At 42.7% G+C, this 20,922-nt stretch overlaps 1 protein-coding gene across 1 annotated transcript in view; it reads left to right on the forward strand.

Annotated features, from left to right (window-relative positions):
- PDIA5 (protein disulfide isomerase family A member 5) overlaps window positions 1–20,922 on the forward strand; it is a 1,081,671-nt gene that overhangs the window by 480,212 nt on the left and 580,537 nt on the right. Inside the window, exon 6 of the mRNA XM_078682031.1 lies at window positions 9,822–9,914. Coding sequence (XP_078538157.1) covers window positions 9,822–9,914 — 93 coding nt within the window. The remainder of the gene's footprint in view (window positions 1–9,821; window positions 9,915–20,922) is intronic.

Genomic DNA, 20,922 nt, shown 5'->3' on the forward strand with positions numbered 1-20,922 from the left:
GTGTCAGCGAGTTAGTTTCTACATTAAATATACTAGTTGTGGGTAGGCTATGTTTAACTAGCAAGTCCTGGCGATTCAGATTTTTGGTTTTGTGAATTGCTTCGTCAATAATCTTCAGAGAATACCCACACTCCCGGAATCTTTTGGCACTGGCATTCTGTGCTTCCATAAGATCTTTTTCAGTGCTGCAGAGTCTGCGAAGTCGCAGCATTTCACCGTATGGTATACTCATGATTGGGTGTTGGGGGTGTGAGCTGCTTGCATGGAGTGTTGTGTTGCCTGCTGTTTGTTTGCGGAACAGCTTTGTTTCTAGTTTATTTTGTATGTACACTAAGGTATCAAAAAATGGAACCTGGTGTTGGCTTAGCTCCCCTGTCAGGCGTATATTAAGATTGTTGTCATTCAATCGTTCAATAGTTCAATAAACCCCAGAGCCTCCTCCCTGCTTCCCCTCCACACCACAAATAAATCATCAATAAACCTGTGCCAACTGATGACATGCTCTTTCATTTCCTGGTGAAAATTCGTTTGGAGGACCAGTTCCTCCCAAGCTCCCATGTGCAAACATGCGAAGCTGGGGGAGAAACTGGCCCCCATAGCTACTCCCTGCAGTTGTCTGTATAGTAAATTGTTGAACATGAAAACATTATGTTCGAGGCAGAATTTAAGCATGCAAATCAACATTACATTATGGTCACGGAATACAGGATCCCTCCTCTCTAGAAAGTATTGAATTGCGGCAATGCCATCTCCATGGCGAATACTAGTATAGAGAGATGTAACACCCAGGGCAATTAGCCAATCCCCCTCTCGTACCTGTATGTTGGATAATTTGGACAAAAAATCCCCTGTGTCCTTGACGTAGGAGTCTAGTCCTTTCACATAGCATTGAAGAAAATAGTCAATGTATATGGACGTCCTTTCCAATAGACTTCCCCTGGCTGAGATGATAGGTCTGCCAGGGGGATTGTTCTTATCTTTATGAACTTTGGGGATGAAATACATGGATGGTATTATTGGGAAATCCGTTTTCAAATATTTGTATTCCTGTTCAGTTAATAATTTTGCCATTTTCCATTTCCATAATGATTTGTGATATTCCAGTTGCATGTTTTTAACTTCATCCCCTTTGAATCTCGAATAGTGTTCTCTGTTATTCAGTTGATGAAATGCCTCCTTTTCATATTCAACCTTGGTGTGGAGCACAATATTGCCGCCTTTGTCGCTAGGGCGAACGATGATATTGTTGTTTTCTTTGAATTTTTTGACCAATAATTCATAGTCCTTCGTTTGTTGGTCATATTTGTATTTTGCCTTACTGATGTTACCATGTAGTTCTTTAAGGTCACTCACAATACTGTCGTGGAATACGTCAATGGAGTCCCGTGGCATAATTGGCCGGAGAGTTGACGGAGGTTTAAATGGGGTGAGAGATTTTGCATTCACTGTCATTGATGCCATAGGGGAACATGATATTACTTCTGACCCACTTTGATTCACAGTGTCAGTGTCATCACCCTCATTGGACCTCATTATGTCCAATTCCTGTGTCAGGGAAGGAATCACCTGTAATGCGTTAGTCGACTTCTCCGTTTCTTTAACTTTCATTTCATGAAATTTCCTCAGTTTGTTTGCGAGTGGCTTTGTAAAAATCCGTGCGAGTGGCAGCATAGTTCAAATTTGTTTTCGGGGCAAATGAGAGACCCAACCTCAGGATGTTTCCCTCTTTGGTAGTAAGGGTCATAGACGTAAGGTTGACAATTGTCTGGTGTGCATGGCTGCTTATTTCTTCTTGTGCCATTGTCCCCTGCCCCTCCTTTTCGGTTGAGCATTGCTTGCCTGCTCCTGTCCTTGCCCTCGCCCTGCGCCTCCTCCTGCGGACATAGTTTTTCCATTTTCTCCGTAGTACTTTCGCGTCCCCGGTCTCAGGGATTGGAGGCGCTCCTCGCATAAAAAACTGATCTCTTCGCCTGGGGATGGCTTTTTCCCAGCTTTGGCTGCCCTAGTTTGTCTCAACTCAGAATCGGTATCGCTTCCTGGTCCAGAACTGAAGTGAGACACTCCAGATTCCTCAGTGTTAGGCTGCGTTTGTTTAAAATAAGCTCTGCCCCGTGATTTTGTATAGGTAATGCCGGTGGCCCCGCTGGTCGCCTTGCGTATGCCATCATATTTTCTCGAGAAGGTGAAATCTGCCCCAGATCGTAGTCTTGTCTATCTCTGGCAAATTTGTATGTTTTTCTTGTTATTATTTTTTCCTCTTCCTTCTTCAATCGGGCAGTCATTTCCGCCAGGAGCTTAGTTCTTTCATCCTCTGTGCCAAGGGACTCCAATTCATCATATAGTGCCGATATTTCATCCAGGAGCTTGGTGCAGTCTATCTCCGCATATTTTATCAACACTAGTACCTGTCGCCTTGAAGCTTCCAAGTTAATGTCCGCCCACTCCTTCATCAAATCCGGGTTAGGAATTTCATAGGTGGGCGATGTTAGAATCCTTAACCCCCTCGGTATTCGATTCACTTCTATATATTTTTGAAGGCACTTAGCCTCCCACCATTTGCCCTGTTCCTGGCGGGACTTTTTTTCCAATAGTTTCATTTTGCTGATTAATGTATCTGTGCTTGGTCCTGCTTGTGGGTCTGAGGCATTACGTGTGCTAGTTGTATCCGTAAGGGGCTCATCCGAGAACATTGTTGTTGCTCGTGCCTCCCTAGCCCTCACGCTGTCAGCCGACATGTTAGTAACGCGAATTTAATTTTTGTGGACAATACGTTTGTTGAAAAATAAACAACAAATATAGCGCACAGCCACTTTACCGCACAGCTCTCTACCTTGGATCTCGGTGATTTCTCCTACCGGCGCTACGATGCTCGTCTCGATCCCGCTGCCTCTCAGTCTCGCTGCAGGCGCGATGCTCTCGAGGGCTCAAACTGCTTCCGATTCAAATCACTCAATGTCCAGGGGTCAAACGTCTTCCTCCTCCCAGAGGTACAAACACCAGATAACAATCCGGTACGAATCCACTTTCAAAACGCTGACCAGTTACTTTCATTTAAGAGAGGGTCTCGTGTATAGTCGCGTAGATCCAAACAACTAAAAATATTTCAAAACCAAAGTTTTCCGGCGCGTTTGCAGATCGCCACAGCATGCAAGAAACACAATGCACGGACCAGATTTGCGGCGCTCAAATCTCTTTATTCGCTTGTCGGCTTCATAACGTTTCGGCACTCAGGTGCCTTGCTCACATGACAGCAAATAATGGTGAGGGTGCCATTTTTAAAGTGCAAGTGCTGTGCTATGATTGGGCTCTTGTGAATAGAGATAAAAAGCGGACTTGATATAAATGAATGTTAAATACATTTCATCACCACTCTACTCATATATATATATATTCACTGAAAAAACCATAGGTTATAGACCATATATAGTTAGGAATTTGCATTTACAAAACCTTGAAAATTCACTGAAAGAACCATAGGTTAGAGACCATATATAGTTAGCTGGACATTTTATTGACATAAAACCAATGAAATTCCATATATAGTTAGTTGCACTAACTATATATCGCGCACCCGCAATCCACTGCTGATGATGTCACATATTACATCATTCATGACATGGTCAGTGACATCACTGATGACATCTCAAATGACATCACTGATGACATCACTGATGACATCTCAAATGACATCACTGATGACATCATGACACACCAATACCAGTTACTACATACGCACTCACTGATTCCTACGTCTACACACACATTCACTCATTCACCCATACAATCACTCATACATACAGTCACTCATTATTACAACACTATCATATGCACTCATACACCTATGCAGACACTCACACACTGCCACTCATCCATGGAGTTACTCACACACCTAGTCAGTCCTGTAAAGAATCAATCACACTTCCATTTCCTCATCTATACAGTTAAACACAGAACACCATACTTCAGTGACATCACTGATGACATCACTGATGACATATCAAATGACATCACTGATGACATCTCAAATGACATCACTGATGACATCATGACACACCAATACCAGTTACTACATACGCACTCACTGATTCCTACGTCTACACACACATTCACTCATTCACCCATACAATCACTCATACATACAGTCACTCATTATTACAACACTATCATATGCACTCATACACCTAGTCAGTCCTGTGAAGAATCAATCACACTTCGATTTCCTCATCTATACAGTTAAACACAGAACACCATACTTTTCACACATATACTAACACATACTTACTCTCTTATATAATCACTGATACAAGTACACATTGATATGCACAGAGTCACACACCTCCCAGCCAGCCACACACACACTCAGTCTTCCATACATCCACTCATTCTTCAATATGTAAAACATATTTAAACTTTACAAAAACACACAGACACTAGATGATGTCATCAGTGATGTCATTTGAGATGTCATCAGTGATGTCATCAGTGATGTCATTTGAGATGTCATCAGTGATGTCATCAGTGATGTCACTGACCATGTCATGAATGATGTAATATGTGACATCATCAGCAGTGGATTGCGGGTGCGCGATATATAGTTAGTGCAACTAACTATATATGGAATTTCATTGGTTTTATGTCAATAAAATGTCCAGCTAACTATATATGGTCTCTAACCTATGGTTCTTTCAGTGAATTTTCAAGGTTTTGTAAATGCAAATTCCTAACTATATATGGTCTATAACCTATGGTTTTTTCAGTGAATTTCATTGGTTTTTTAAAAGCTAATATCTATAGCTGTCAAATATATTCTTTATTACGTGACGTATCACGTAGCCACGTGAGACGCCTCATGACGCGTCGCATAACCGTGACGTATCGGCTCTGCAGCGCAAACAAAACCCGTAACGTAAGCGTGCCGGAGCACGCTTACAGATATATATATTTTTTTTAACCTTAATTAGACAAAATCCACACGTGCACATATCTTGAGGCCTTGCAAAGGCACATCAAACAAACAATCCCTACAATTTTGCCAAGTTTGCTGGAAATCTATTCCCTTAATTTTTTTTTTACTGTTTCTCTTGGTTTTCCCCTTGTTACGCTTACCGGGACGCTACCCGGTACGCGAACCGGACGCTCCAAAAACACAAGATGGCGGACTCCCGTTACGCTGCCGGTTAGCTGCCCGGTTCGCGTACCGGGAAGCGCCTCTACCGCGAAAAATCGCGGGGGACTTTAATATCCCCCTCATCAATCCTAGGGGGTCAGGAGTGGTCTACCTTGCCCCCTTTCCTTCATTTCCCCCTTCGTTTTTCACCACATCTTGTCTCTCGATCGTACCAAGAGACAAGATGGCGGCCGCTCCGGACTGTTTAGAATGTTGACAGACACCGGAGAGCCAATCAGCTTCGCTTCGCGAAGTTCCGTTACGCGTCAGGTACGCGAACCGGGGCGCTAACCGGAGCGCTGTCACAGATATATATATTTTTTTAAACGTTAATTTCTCAAAATCCACTGGAGCACATATATTGAGACATAGCAAAGGCACGTCGGGCAAACCATATCTACAATTTTGCCAAGTTTCATGTAAATCTATTCAGCCGTTCGAGCTAAAAGTGAGTCCAACCGCCCTATGGAAAAATGAATGGGAAAAACGCGTTTTGGGACCCCCCTTTTTTCTCGGCCCCCCCTTGACGAAACCCCCCCAAATTTTTAGGGGCTGCTCAGAAACAAAATGTGCCATTTTCCTGAAAATTTCAGCCAATTCCGTCCACAAACGCCAAAGTTATTAGACATAGAATTTTCAGAAATCCCATAGAGAAAAAATCCTAACTATATATACCCACTGGCTATCGCCAGTAGGTAATATACATATATAAACATATATAATCTGCATATCTATATAAATATAAATGCATGCATACATATACATATATGCATACATATGCATGTTATTTACATGAAAGTTTTAAAAACACTAATAAAAGCAAAGCTAAAAAGCCACCTCATTACAAACAGAATGGCTTTAACTTAAACGAGGGCGAGATCTATTGCATTTTCAATGCTTGTTTACTTTGGTTCTATCAAGAAGGCATTCAGATGTGTCACACATTTGCCATAAATTCTGAATGTTAGCACTCTAGTTGCTCATTAGATCACTGTAGTAAAGCTAGTGCTCACCAGGGAAGTCTGCTGCTAATCATGGTTTGCAGCCATTTTCCCGCATTTTTTATCCCGCAGACTTTCAGTCCGCATACCATTATCCCGCAAGGTCATTGACCTCGCATACCATTATCCCGCATTTTTTCAAAACGCATGTGCATTTATCGCGCATGCCTTTACAAAGAATTACGTTTTAAAGGCATGTATGGTAAATGCATTTGCGTTGTGAAAACCACGATGACGAGAGAGGTAAGTGGGTTTGTGTTAATTTTTTCGTGGGTTAGTGATTGTGTAGTGTAGTGTAGGGTTGTGTAGTGTAGTGTTGTGTTAGTGTAGTGTAGAGTTGTGGTGGTTGTTTAGTGTAGGGTCATGCTGGGGGTAGTGTTTTAGGGTTTAGGGTTGTGTTGTAGTGTTTGCGTAGTGTAGGGTCATGCTGGGGGTAGTGTTTTAGGGTTTAGGGTTGTGTTGTAGTGTTTGCGTAGTGTAGGGTCATGCTGGGGCTAGTGTTTTAGGGTTTAGGGTAGTGTTGTAGTGTTTGCGTAGTGTAGGGTCATGCTGGGCGTAGTGTTTTAGGGTTTAGGATAGTGTTGTAGTGTTTGCGTAGTGTAGGGTCATGCTGGGGGTAGTGTTTTAGGGTTTTGGGTAGTGTTGTAGTGTTTGCGTAGTGTAGGGTCATGCTGGGGTGTAGTATTTTAGGGTTTAGGGTAGTTTGCGTAGTGTAGGGTCATGCTGGGGGTAGTGTTTTAGGGTTTTGGGTAGTGTTGTAGTGTTTGCGTAGTGTAGGGTCATGCTGGGGGTAGTGTTTTAGGGTTTTGGGTAGTGTTGTAGTGTTTGCGTAGTGTAGGGTCATGCTGGGGTGTAGTGTTTTAGGGTTTTGGGTAGTGTTGTAGTGTTTGCGTAGTGTAGGGTCATGCTGGGGTGTAGTGTTTTAGGGTTTTGGGTAGTGTTGTAGTGTTTGCGTAGTGTAGGGTCATGCTGGGGGTAGTGTTTTAGGGTTTTGGGTAGTGTTGTAGTGTTTGCGTAGTGTAGGGTCATGCTGGGGGTAGTGTTTTAGGGTTTTGGGTAGTGTTGTAGTGTTTGCGTAGTGTAGGGTCATGCTGGGGGGTAGTGTTTTAGGGTTTTGGGTAGTGTTGTAGTGTTTGCGTAGTGTAGGGTCATGCTGGGGGTAGTGTTTTAGGGTTTTGGGTAGTGTTGTAGTGTTTGCGTAGTGTAGGGTCATGCTGGGGGTAGTGTTTTAGGGTTTAGGGTAGTGTTGTAGTGTTTGCGTAGTGTAGGGTCATGCTGGGGGTAGTGTTTTAGGGTTTAGGGTAGTGTTGTAGTGTTTGCGTAGTGTAGGGTCATGCTGGGGGTAGTGTTTTAGCGTTTAGGGTAGTGTTGTAGTGTTTGCGTAGTGTAGGGTCATGCTGGGGGTAGTGTTTTAGGGTTTAGGGTAGTGTTGTAGTGTTTGCGTAGTGTAGGGTCATGCTGGGGGTAGTGTTTTAGGGTTTAGGGTAGTGTTGTAGTGTTTGCGTAGTGTAGGGTCATGCTGGGGTGTAGTGTTTTAGGGTTTTGGGTAGTATTGTAGTGTTTGTGTAGTGTAGGGTCATGCTGGGGGTAGTGTTTTAGGGTTTTGGGTAGTGTTGTAGTGTTTGCGTAGTGTAGGGTCATGCTGGGGTGTAGTGTTTTAGGGTTTTGGGTAGTGTTGTAGTGTTTGCGTAGTGTAGGGTCATGCTGGGGGTAGTGTTTTAGGGTTTAGGGTAGTGTTGTAGTGTTTGCGTAGTGTAGGGTCATGCTGGGGGTAGTGTTTTAGGGATCAGGGTTGTGTTGTAGTGTTTGCGTAGTGTAGGGTCATGCTGGGGGTACTGTTTTAGGGTTTATGGTTGTGTTGTAGTGTTTGTGTAGTGTAGGGTCATGCTGCGGGTAGTGTTTTAGGGTTTAGGGTAGTGTTGTAGTGTTTGCGTAGTGTAGGGTCATGCTGGGGTGTAGTGTTTTAGGGTTTTGGGTAGTGTTGTAGTGTTTGCGTAGTGTAGGGTCATGCTGGGGGTAGTGTTTTAGGGTTTAGGGTAGTGTTGTAGTGTTTGTGTAGTGTAGGGTCATGCTGGGGGTAGTGTTTTAGGGTTTAGGGTAGTGTTGTACTGTTTGTGTAGTGTAGGGTCATGCTGGGGGTAGTGTTTTAGGGTTTAGGGTAGTTTAGTTGTTTAGTGTATGCTAAAGGCATATTCGTTCTAAAAGTTTTCGTTATTTTAATTCGCGGCCTAATAGTACATGCGGGATTTTTTTTGCGGACTGATGGTATGCGGGATTTCGTCATATATTCGCTAATCATACTTTCTATGGCAAAATGAACCCCCACATTTTGTTCCTTTTTAAATTAAATGTTTTAAGAGTTACCACTTTATTCCAATCAAGATGGCTTCAGGTGTGCCATACCTTTGTAATAAGTAGGACTGTTAGCACTCTAGTTGTTGTTTAGAACACTCTGGGACATTCTGTCATTGGGCTATAGTTGGGCTACATCTGGCTGATATTTGGGCTACATTTGTTTTTTTTGTCTCTGGTGGCCATCTTTGGGCTACATTGGGCTACATTGGGCTACATTGGGCTACATTTGGGCTCCAACATATATATAGCCCAATGTAGCCCAATATATATTTTTCAAAGTTAATTTTCGTAAAAACCACTGGAGCCTATATCTTGAGACATAGCAAAGGCACATCGGGCTACCAGTCCCTACAATTTTGCCAAGTTTGGTGTAAATCCATTCAGCCGTTCAGGCTAAAAGTGAGGCCAACCGCCCTATGGAAAATTGCATGGGAAAAACATGTTTTGGGACCCCCCTTTTTTCTCGGCCCCCCCTTGACGAAACCCCCCCAAATTTTCAGGGGCTGCTCAGAAACAAAATGTTCCATTTCCCTGAAAATTTCAGTCAATTCTGTCCTCAAACGCCAATGTTATTCGACATAGAATTTTCAAAAATCCCATAGGAAAAAAATCCTAACTATATATACCTACTGGCTATCGCCAGTAGGTAATTCATATATTCAGCTTTCCTCCAAACCTCCTTCCCGCTTCAGGAACTAAGGCGAAGGACCACAGCACAATAACCGGTAATTAGCCCAAAGTGCTTTATTTAACCATAGTGAAATCACGAACGGTAGAGGACGGTCTACGCGTTTCGGCTCCCAGCCTTCTACTGGACCATTGACTTGATCTGTCCACTCTCCACCCCTTACGTGGGGTTTACTACTGCTTACCTGCATATATTCCCATTAATGCTTTACTTACAAAGTTCCTGAAAATTATGCTTTGTGGAAAAAGCTTTTTTGTTTAATATTGATAGCTGGTTAGTAGTTGCTCTGTGCTTTCTATGCAGCCTCAAGACCTCTAAATGATAGACAACAAGCAATACTTTTTAGGTGGTTGGGCTGGTTGAGAGACGACGAAGAAGATTGAAACTAATTAAAAAGAGTAAGGGAGGGAGTGAAAAACACACAGGTGAAAAAAGTATCGCAATGTAATTGCCAACACTCCAAACAACAAAACATAATAGAGGTATAATGTTTTGACAAGGAGTTCTCTAAATTGAGCACAATATCATGCCTCTTTAGTTGCTAAATACCAAGGTATAATAACTTCCTCTGTTTTATAACACATCCTTTTTTGTCTCCTCCTTCTTTTAGTCGATTGTGGCATTTCTGAAAGACCCAGAAGGTGCCCCGCTGTGGGAGGAAAATCCTGATGCCAAAGATATTGTCCATATTTACAGTGAAAAGGTATGTTCATTCGTGCTGTGTATATTATACTTTTAGTCATGCTTGCTCTCTTTCAACTTCTTCTGCACTTTTACATTTACCTTTTTGCTCGACAGAATGAAGTTCAATTTCTTCTAATGTTGGCAAGAATGATTATGAGGACACATGGATTTTAAATAGTTACTGATGGCGAACTTACTTAGTAATAGGCCTCATAACCATTGCCCCTCTACATCCAGTGGGGCTGGTAACAGGGTTTACCTGCCCTACTGGATTTAAGAGGTCTGCTGTAACACTGACGATTCGGTACATTCCAGCCGGGGAGTTTGGCGGCTGCTGAAATATCCAGGAGAAATACTAGGGAGAAACGAGGGGGGATTATTGGGGTTATGGTGTGGAATTACCAATTTCCACATATCACTCTTTTCTAATAGCACCCTCTGATTGCCACTCCTAATATACCTTAATGAGGAGGTAGTGCAGTGATCACAGGCCTGGCACCCTCTGACTTCCCCTCATATCATTTAAGGGGGAGACAGTGCAGAGATACCCTGAGTACCTTGTAATGAGACTCTAATTTTTTGGGGTACTCGACCTTTGATTGATCAGCAAGTGACATCCACAGTAATAACGAGTTTTGTATAATACTCATACCACTGATCTGCCGCTTTGAAATGCTAAATGAATGTTACTATACTTAGTAGTATTCAGTTTACCAACTTAACAAGGATGAAAGGTGAACCTCCAATGATATGAACTTGTGATAGATCCCCATTGGTCATTAAAGAGGATGTAGCTCCATGAATCATCAGTCTGGCTTTTGACTAGTACTGAGCCACTGAAAGTGCATTTTCACAGTAACACATGCATTATTAAAAATTGTTTTTCAGTCTATCCCAGTCAGAGTGCAACAGTTAGTTAAACAGTTAACATGGGCTACAGACACACACACGATTAGGTATATACTAGCCCAGGTGTGTCCAGCACTGATCCCGAAGGGCCATGCCTGGACAGATTTTCCGCATATCTATTTTAGAAACAAATTACAAAAACTGGTGCCCATTAACAATAATAGGTTGTAAATATACACCTCCTCACATAATGCTTTGCACAGATGCAGATTTCCTATGTTTGTGAATTCACATACATTCTCAGTAGCAGGCTGCACCATTCTAAGATTTCCAGGAACTCTGCTGAGAATGTCATGTATATTCTCCCGAGTTTCTATTATCCCAAATTGGAGTTCTACTATCCATAGTGCAACTCTACATTGGGAAAAAACCTGCCCACTCCGAAAATGTAATTTTTGTTTCTCATATTAGTTTTCCACAACATGGAATCCCTGCTTTCCTGTTTCAAAAAACCCTTTCCACTACACCCTCACGACGTTTTAGCGTTCTCCTATATACCCTAAAAAGGGATTTACTCAAGTCTTTTGTTGGCACGAAACCTCGAACATATCCATATTTGCAAAGGGTCCTGAGAAGAGTTTTTCAAAGCCCACATGAGCTTTCATCAGCTGGCAATGCACACCACCTCTTGATCTGCCCACTCTCTGCCCCTTGCGTGAGGTTTACTACTGCGTACCTGCAGTAAATTGAGGCTTCCAATTGTTCAATAACACTGCAGCAGTCGTGCCTGCTGGGTAATCTTTGGAAGATGTAAATGGAGCCGTTTTCACCTGGAAATGTAGGTGGCTTTGTGATTGCAACCCAATCTAAACTGGTATTGGGCTGTAAGGGTGTTTTTAAGGTTTGGGGTGGGTAAGGGTACAGGGTGATAGGGGTATTTGTAGATGATTGGGGGTAGGGCATGGGGTGGTAAAAATATCTTTAGGGTTTAGGGGTGAGTAAGGGTATAGCGTGGAAAGGGTATTTTTAGGGTTTAGAGTGGGTAGGGGCATGGGGTTGTAAGGGTATTTTAGGCTTTAGGGATGGGTAATGCATTGGCTTTTAAAGGTGGTGTTAAGATTATGGGGTGGAATGGAGTATAGGGTGCTTGGGGTATTTTAAAGTTTATGAGAAGGCAAGGGCTTGGGTAATAAAGTATTTTTTAAAGTTTGGGGTAGGCAGGGCTATAAAGGTGGTAAGGGTATTTTTTTAGAGTTTAGGGGTGGGTAGGGTTATGGGGTGGTAAGGATGTTTTTAGGTATTAGGAGCGGGTAAGAGTATTGGGGATAAGGATATATTTAGCGGCTAGCTTTGGGTAGGGGCATTGGGTAGTTAATTTAATTTTAAGGGGATAGGGGTGAGTAGGGGCATATGGTAGTAAGGGTAAATAATAAAGGGAAGTTTGGGGGATTCCCCAATAAAAATGAAATTAATTCATGTATAAAAAAAAATAGTAGAGGAATTGTGGAGGGGGGGGGGGGTCTCTCTCCGCCCCAAATTATATATGCAACGGACGCCATCCCCTGCAGTGTCTGACATCACTTTAAAAAAAAACCTTTTCTTCTCTATTTTTGTGACCGGGTTTTCCATGTTTATCTTGACTAGCAGAGGACATTGCTTTCAGTTAGATGTCTCTTTGTTAGTTGATCGAAGAGCAGTTTATGAATTCTGGGTGTGTCACACTCTAAGCTCAGCTTTACTCCAGAATACTTTTTTCTTGTCATTTTTGTTGTTTGAAGCTCTTTTTATGTTAACCTGAGGGCAGATGCTGCCTAAGCAGGCAGTGAGCTTGCAGGTCTACTCTGATAAAGCTTTATTAAATGTAATTATCAACACTAGAGCAGCCACTAACCTTGAGTACTGGAGTATAGCACTATCCGTGGTAAAGGATTTCAAAGCCTCACCAGGAATAGTAAGTACGATATATGAATGCAATTACAATACAATATCATGCTGTTCTCAAAATAGACCTTAGAAAAAGATTGAGATCTTGTGGATTTCATCTAGGAAACCTTTGTGTCCCTTTTTGATATGAGCGGATAGAAACATAGGTATTCAAAAGGTGATTACACCTTATAATTGAGTGCTCAATACTTTTTAAGGATTGCCTTCATTCCTTACATTTAAAAAGTTACTCAACAATACTCCTGACACTCCACAACACTTGAGGGAGCAGTGGCCCCAAGATCTTTGGGAGCTGGGGATGATGACTGGGAGGAGGACCTGGCATCCCTGTAGGAGGTGGCCTATATGGACGGGGTTCCGATTGGTACAATTAAAAATATTACAACGATCATACTACACCCAAACTATACTGTTTAAAATGGGTAGAGTGATGATGGAGAGTTGTCAGTGTGAGTGTGGGCAACCAGGCACGTTCTATCACACAATGTGGGATGCCCTATAATTCAAAGTTTCTGGGCAGAGTTGATGGAGTGTATATGTGAAGTGACCGGATGTTCAATGACCGCCTCAGCAAACTGATGACCCCTTAATATCTGGAGTGAAACAGACTTAAGTTGCATGATGCAAATATGCTGGACATTAGGTGTAATGGTTGCAAAACGTAACATTGCGAGAACTTGGGGGGTGGTGAGCAGACATCCCGATTGGGGGAATGAAAGCGCGTTAGGGACTGGTGTATGTTGGCTGAGAAGGTGATGTATGCGGGATGGAGTTGCCCCCGATAAGGTACAAAAATCTGGGGGTCATGGTATGCTTACAAAGGCCACATATGTAATAGTTTCGCTTCTTTTATGCTGTTGGGGCCACAACCAGGACCATCCGGGTCCTTCACGAATATTGATTGATAGGTTGAATGAGATTGAGTGCTAAGGGACATATGGGAAGATGAGATGCTTATTACTCCTAATGTAAAATCAGTGCACCAATATGCTATGTACCTACTTGTTATTATACTGTCGATCAACAGACTTGTTAAAATAGCCAGTGGCTTAACTGAGGATAGGTTAGCACACCAGTACATAGGTTTAGGCAGTTGAGTACACATCAGGTTAGCAGAGTCAATCGTAAACAAGATACTTTTCCCTAGTTAGTCTTTTTTTTTTTAACTAAAATGTTGATATTTTCTGACATCTGCATTGCTCCAGTTAAGCAGTATAAGAGTCATATGATCAGGTCATAACTACTCTAAAACACGTACTTTACAGCAAGTTACATTTGTAATCTAATCATCTAGGAGTGAATCTGTGAAGTAAGTGTCAAACAAAAAGGGAAATCCAGAAAATCTTTGGTTGCCCTGAGAATTATCCTCGTCCTATACCTTCTTCCTAAGAATAGGCTGTAATCGGATGTGTTGCATTAGCTGACCAGAGTGTTGCAATAGTGCACAGTGGGGATCCTTTACAATTGATAAAAGCTCAACTTTCCTTTCAAGGGCCTCATAAAGAATGCACCATATCTTAAAAAGGATCGTCTTTAAGACAGGCACCAATGAAGTAGGACCAGCAAAGTTAGTTATGTGACGTAGTCCCATGGCGGTGTATAAAATGGTCATTGCAGATATCGTAATTAAGTTTGTGGGTTGTTAGTTTGAACCACAATTGAGCTAATTAATCCTTCATTGATCCAAAATTGGTAGATTAAAAGATTGAGAACCTTCTTAATGGGTAATAGTTGCAATGGTTATTTACAGCACTTCTAAATTGTAAAAATGGCAGTAGCAAGTCCTTTATAGAACAAGTTAATACTTTATATAGAAAAGCAATGCTGCAGCATTTTAAACTTGTTAAAGGGGTCTTGATTGTCCAGTTGGATGCCATGGATATTTATTTTCAGGCGAGACAATGCATCTGTATTGGGTGCCATCTTATATGGAAAGGCTACAAATGGAGCAAACTCCTAAAGCCTAAATCTCTGCTTTGGAATGAATAGGAAACAAAGCATCACACATTGCCCTACTGACAACAAAACCTTTTTCCATGCTTCAGAGTGTAAAAGATACCACAATGTGAGGGGACACAGGAGAGTAAATAACTTTGTCACGAAAGGCGCACATCCTGATGAAGGAAGCAGAAGTCAAGTTTCAACCTTTTGGATAGTTAAAAGGAATGTAAATCAGCACAATAATGGTGGGAGTTTCCTTCTTTCCATCTTCACCTGTCTGATGATCTTATGTCAGATTCCATACCTAAAACACCCATTTAATCCCAAAGTTAAAGTTAATTGTCAGTCCCCTTCACATACTTTTCCTATTCTACATATGTATGAATACACTGTGCCTTATCACCCCCAAATATAGAGTTAACAAGCATTTGCAATGCAATAGGTCTCACCTTAGGGACCTTATATGTATTTAGCTATGCAGCACATTAATCTGGGTGCTGAAACATCTACTGTTCTTTAACATGGTGGAAAGTAAGCACCAAACGGCATGACACACCAGGTATGGGAACACATCGAGAGAAATATTGCCTTTCAGCGGGAAATGGTATAGTCCAAAGCTCTGTTTTTAATACAAAATCAGGGCCTTTGGTGGTCATATCACTGATAATACAAGGTTTGAAAAAAATATTATTGTCTACGGGTGCTCGTGGAAGACAATTTCTATGGACTGGAATCTAGAGAATGCTAAAGTGATTCTGGTATTTTACTGACCTCTGCTGGTCGTTTTCTCTCAAGAAAGTTAAATAGAGGCAGTTGCCAGAAAAATTTTAAAAAAGAAAGTCCCTCAGCAAAAAGCAATTCTGGTATTTTACTGACCTCTACTGGTCCTTTTTTATTAAGACAGTTAAATAGAGGCAGTTGAACAGAAAAAAAGTCCCTAAGCGGAAGCTGACAAGTCCTAGGGATGATCTCCAGAGCCCACCAAGTACATACACATATAAGTATATAGTAATATAGAAGTATATACTAAAGAATATACAAGAGGTCTTCAATGCTCACCCTTAAAAGCTATTTGAAGCTATCTAAAGGAACCACATTATAATGCCATTAAATTCGAATTTTGGCACTAGCAAGTAATAAGTAAACTTTATTGTTTTAGGTTAATTAAAACCAATACAAAAATACATTGAAACACATGTCCTCGGATAAAAGTTAAAAAGAAAAAGTTAAAAACAGTAAACTTTAGTTATAAAAGTTGTAATGATAAAAATCAATGTCATATGGGAGGTCAGCGTTGTTCATTGCATCTTGTCTTGACCATAGTTCCAGAGGTCTGATCAGGGGCGAATTCATAGCTTGTTAGTTTCAGATCCACTAGTTTCAGGAATTTCACCAACTTCCCATTTAGTTGTGGAAGACCTGGGTCAAAACAAGCGAGAACTGCTTGTCTGCATGTGCAAATTCTTTGTTCAGTAAAACCGGATTTTAGCAGGGCTGCTCTTTCCTCTTTCAGCCCCAAGCAGGTGCATAGCAGATGTTCTAAGTTTTCGTTACCTGCACCGCACAGCCTACATTTTGACCCACAGTTCCTTCTCAGCCATGGTTGTAGATGTGGTATGGCTGGTAGGATTCCAAGCCTATGTTTTAAAAAAGCTTCTTTAGTTTTCCTGCCGTACCCCAGACAGAAGTAAGCTTGTAGCCCCGGTGATTTGTATGTGCACAGTGTCATCCAGGCGTGACGCCTGTGGGAAAAGGTGGCTTTATCTTCCACATGCGAATGTCTTTTCATGCTCTTGTTTACTACACGCTTGAATTGTGCGTGCGATAGTGGGGTTTCCCATAATTCTTTCAGAACTGTGACAGCCAGGTACTCCTCTAAATATGCTTTCGCCGACGATTTGGAAAAGCTGCTCAAGTCTTGCCAGAGCTAGGGGTTCAATTTGTTTTCTGGTGAATTCTTTATTTTATGCCAACACTTTAAATATGCCCCTCTTCTTGCAAGCATTTGGCAGGTCAGTCCAAATTGTAACCGGATCTGGGCTTGTGAGGTGTAGGTTGGCAGGTTAAAGAGCAGTCTGTAGGCCTTTGCAATGATTATGTCCAGCATTTTTGCGTCTGTACCTCTTAGAGCCTCACTGCCATACGTAATAGATGACTCTATCTTGACTTGGGCCCAGCGGAGCATTGGCAGAAGAGAAGGACCATTCAAGTTTGACTTTAGCTGTAAGTGTCATAGCTATCAGCATACCTTTCCTCTTGATGGCCTCTAGTTGATTTGAATAGCGACCACCTTTGTCGACTAAGATTCCCAGATATTTGTATTCCAAGCAATTTGCGACAACCTTCGTTCCAATGAGCCATGTGAGCGACTTTTTATTCCCAGATTTAGACAAAACTTTGGTATTATCGATGTTTACTTCTAGTAGGTTTGCTTCGGCGTATCCGTGCAGCGTATTGATAAGATTCTGGAGACCTACTTTCGTGTGCCTGACCAGGACCACGTCGCCTGCATAGGATATGCTGGGTAGGGCTTTGCCCCCCAAGCACGGTGCGTGCGCATTGCAAGCCTCTAGAGCAGGTGGCAGGTCGGCTGTAAACAGATTAAAAAGGGTGGGCGCTAAAACGCACCCTTGCTTTAGACCTTTTGTAGTCGGAATGCGTTTTGGAGAGGTGAGTGCCATTCCCGAGCTTTACCTGAACCCACGTGTTGGTGTGCAATTCGATCAGAAGGTTTAGTAGAGGCGCTGGGATCCCCCAAGAGGCCAGTTTTCTCCAAAGGTTGCCCCGGTTGACATTGTCAAAAGCCGCCTTGAAGTCCACAAAGCAAAGGTGAAGAGACTGTTTGGTCACCCTTGCCTTGTCGATAAGTAGCGAAATTGCCAGCAGATTTGTTGTTGTTCCCATGTCTCTGCAGAATCCCGTTTGGCTAGATGGGATTAAGTTGCGGTTTGTTGCCCATTCGCGCAGCTGGGTCAGTAAGAGCCCAGCGAAGTATTTTGCCTCAATATCCAAGAGTGCTATCAGGCAGTAGTTTTTTGGTAAAGCCCTGTCCCCCGCCTTAAATATTGGAGAAATGGTAGAGCGCCTCCATGAGGCAGGAAGGCACCCCGAGTCGCTGACAGACATGTAAAGGGGAGTCAGCGTTTCTGCCCAATATTCCGGCTCCATTTTAAAGAGGGCCGGAGGAATTCCATTTGGCCCTGCTGCACCATCTTTTCTTCCTTTGGAGATTAGTTTCTTAAGTAAAGCGGCAGTAGTTCTAAATTTGAATTCACATAGTGTTGTTATTTGTGGGGGTTGGACCTCTATTGGAACATGGGGCTTGCTTATTATAGTGACCTGTTGGTTGAAATGTATGTCTAAGAAAGATTCCCACGAAGTTTTGGTTATGTGGGATGTTATTCCACAATTTTTCGGATTTAACATTTTGTTTATTGTGGACCAGAACTGGGCGCTGTTATTTCCCTTAAAATCGTAGTGAAGTTTGGCCCAGAAGTCATCCTCGTTGGATCTTTCTTCACTAGAAAATATTTGTACAGGACAAGAAAAGCTTAGGAATGTGCGATGCACACTCCTGATTGTCTGAAGAACAAGCATTTGCAATGCAAGGGGTCTCGCATTATCAAAGTTTGAGCTATTGGCATTGCTAATAATAATGCAACACCAATAGCTCAAACATTCAGAAATGCGAGACCTATTGCACTGCAAATGCTTGTTATAAGCAGGCATGTGGGATGCAGAATTCCATGAGAAGAATAATGGAAGGAAATAGGGCCGACCTCCCCCGTGAAAGGTGGAGGAGGGACAGAATCCTTGTTACAATACATAAAAATAATACTATTAGTACTTACAGGACGGACGGTAACTGTCACTTAAACGGTACTCATTTTATCGACTTCTGAATGGTGAAAGGCAGAGTAGACCCGGTCCGGCACCAATAGATATGCCTCTTAGGAAATACGCTGATCTAACCATGGATTTTTTTCTGTGACAGATTGGGACATAGTCACATTTTGCATACGGATTGCATCCACGCAATTTTCTAGCACGTGTTTGAAATGCGGCACGTGTTGTCAGCCAGTAACTGGCTGTGACTGACTCGGTCACAACTGCTGGGTTATTAGAGGATGTGGCCTGTCTCAAAGCCTCCAGATTTCTACATTGGCCATTCTTTTTTGCTTGCGGGGTTGGCTGTGTCCGTGCCCATTTCTATGCAGGAGGCGCATGCACCCGCTGAGCTATCGCAGGCCACACATGGCTGGCACTGCGGAAGAACTCTCCTCCAGGCGTCTGGAATTGCCGCTTGATACTCGTTGGTTTCCATAATGATCGGACCAGGAAGGTATCACCCCCAACCCTAACGTCTCATGGAACATAGCAGTCTCCCTAAACCCGGCTCGCCCTCCGAGCGAAGATCCCAGAGAGACGCACAACGGCTTCAGATCTCGCCGAATGTAATGACCACCAAACTCCAGGAGCATACCTGAAAATCTAGAGTAATACGAAAACACTCTTGTTTAAATATATTATATAAGTGTGTGAATGCCCTTACCTCGCATTTTCTCTCCAAACTATTTTTCTAATCTAACGTATGCAATGAGGCAGGTGCCAAAGAACAGGAGTGTGACAATAGCATCAGCTTTTCAGAGGGCATGATCGAGAGATAATAGCCCTTCTCCCACATTATGGATACAAAGACGAAGAGGGTGTGCGAAGATAGTGTAGGTCAATTACTGCATGGTAATGCATTCTAGAACATTTATTCATGCTTTTAGGAGGTTATTGCTAGGAGCAGCAGAACATGACAAACCTTCTCAGCTCTGGGTTTTAAAATTAAAGTATGTGGAGTTGCCCAAAGTGCCTGCTAAACTGTGGATTAATAGTCAGTGCTGTGTTTAAGGGGATGGTTATGTGCTGCAGATATTTTGATAGCCGATGTTTTTGAATCCACGTTTTTGCATCGGCATTGCATTATTTTTGGTGTATGTAGGCCCGGCTGCCAGTTAAGGCCCTCCTTCTGGGCGAGCTGATTGACCAGCACAGTCTGAACATTGGATTGCATGTTTTACTTTTGAGTAGTCGGTCGCCTCCTTATCTACTGCATACTTGCGGTTTCTTGGATTATGGAGAAATTGCGTTTTTTGGTAGTTGCTAGAATGTTGTCCATGAAAAAATGACCGAATAGTGCCGCCAGTTCCCTTCACCGCAAGCACGCGCACACATACGCGTGGCATTCCTTGCGAACTGCGCACATGTAAATGTACTGGGAGAGAAAAACAGGAGCGCACTTTGGAAGGTGCAAATATTTTCAGAGGACAGCAAATCAATAATACCGTGGGAGGCTGAGAGGGTGGGAAGGAGGGAGGGGGCGGAAGAGAGGTCACAGTTCTTTCTTCACATCCCTGGTGCATCCCACCTGTATAATTGTTCATATCCTTCTTTAGGGAAGCCCGATGCTCAAATGTGAAGCAAAAACAGCATTCCAGTGACGACCAAAAATCACGCCAGGGTCCTCGTTTGAAAAGTAAATCAGATCACGCACGAAAGGAATCCAGTGGTGTGCGCGCACCACAGAGGAGCGGGGGCTAGGGAGCGTGACGGCGACGTGAACGCGCGCTGCTGCACGTGCTGGCCACCGGTGGAAATGGGCGGAGCAAAGGCGGGACATGCGCCCGCCTTTGCCCAATCGCGCACCGTTTCTTTTTAAACACACGTGAAAGCCAATGCCAGACGGGGAAAGCAAAACCACATGCACAAGCGTGCGGGTAGCTTTCTGAACCCCGTACAAGAGATCTCGCGCTGCGCACTGCAACACTAGGCGCGAGACCTAAAAATGGATATTGTGACTCGCTTGTTTGCTCTGAGGGTTATTCTTCTGTTAAGAAGCAAGTCTGGGAGAGACCGACAACTAGCCTACTTTACCAACACCAGGCACTGCTTTGAGCAAACAGGGAAGGCCCTTTTCTGTCACTGTTAGAATGTTAGCCAGTTCATCTGCCAGTAAATATTAACGTACTATAGGCCAGTGTAAACTAGGTAAGATTTTGATTTCGTGTTTAGGTCTACTGATAAGAGTTGGGGAAGAGACCTTACAACAAAATCAAATGAATTTGCAAACAAACTACATTGAAATTAGTCTGCAGCGTTATTGAGAGGCATTCTCCGGTTACAGCTCCTTATGATGAGTGGGGCAGCCATTCATAACGTGTGTTTAAGATGTGAGTATTTCAAGGAAGTTGAAAAAAAACTTATGGCAACCTATTTGGAGTGGAAATTGAAATAAAGATAGTCCA

Source organism: Lissotriton helveticus, chromosome 3_1, assembly GCF_964261635.1.
Source record: "Lissotriton helveticus chromosome 3_1, aLisHel1.1, whole genome shotgun sequence".
In the NCBI taxonomy this organism is placed as follows: domain Eukaryota; kingdom Metazoa; phylum Chordata; class Amphibia; order Caudata; family Salamandridae; genus Lissotriton; species Lissotriton helveticus.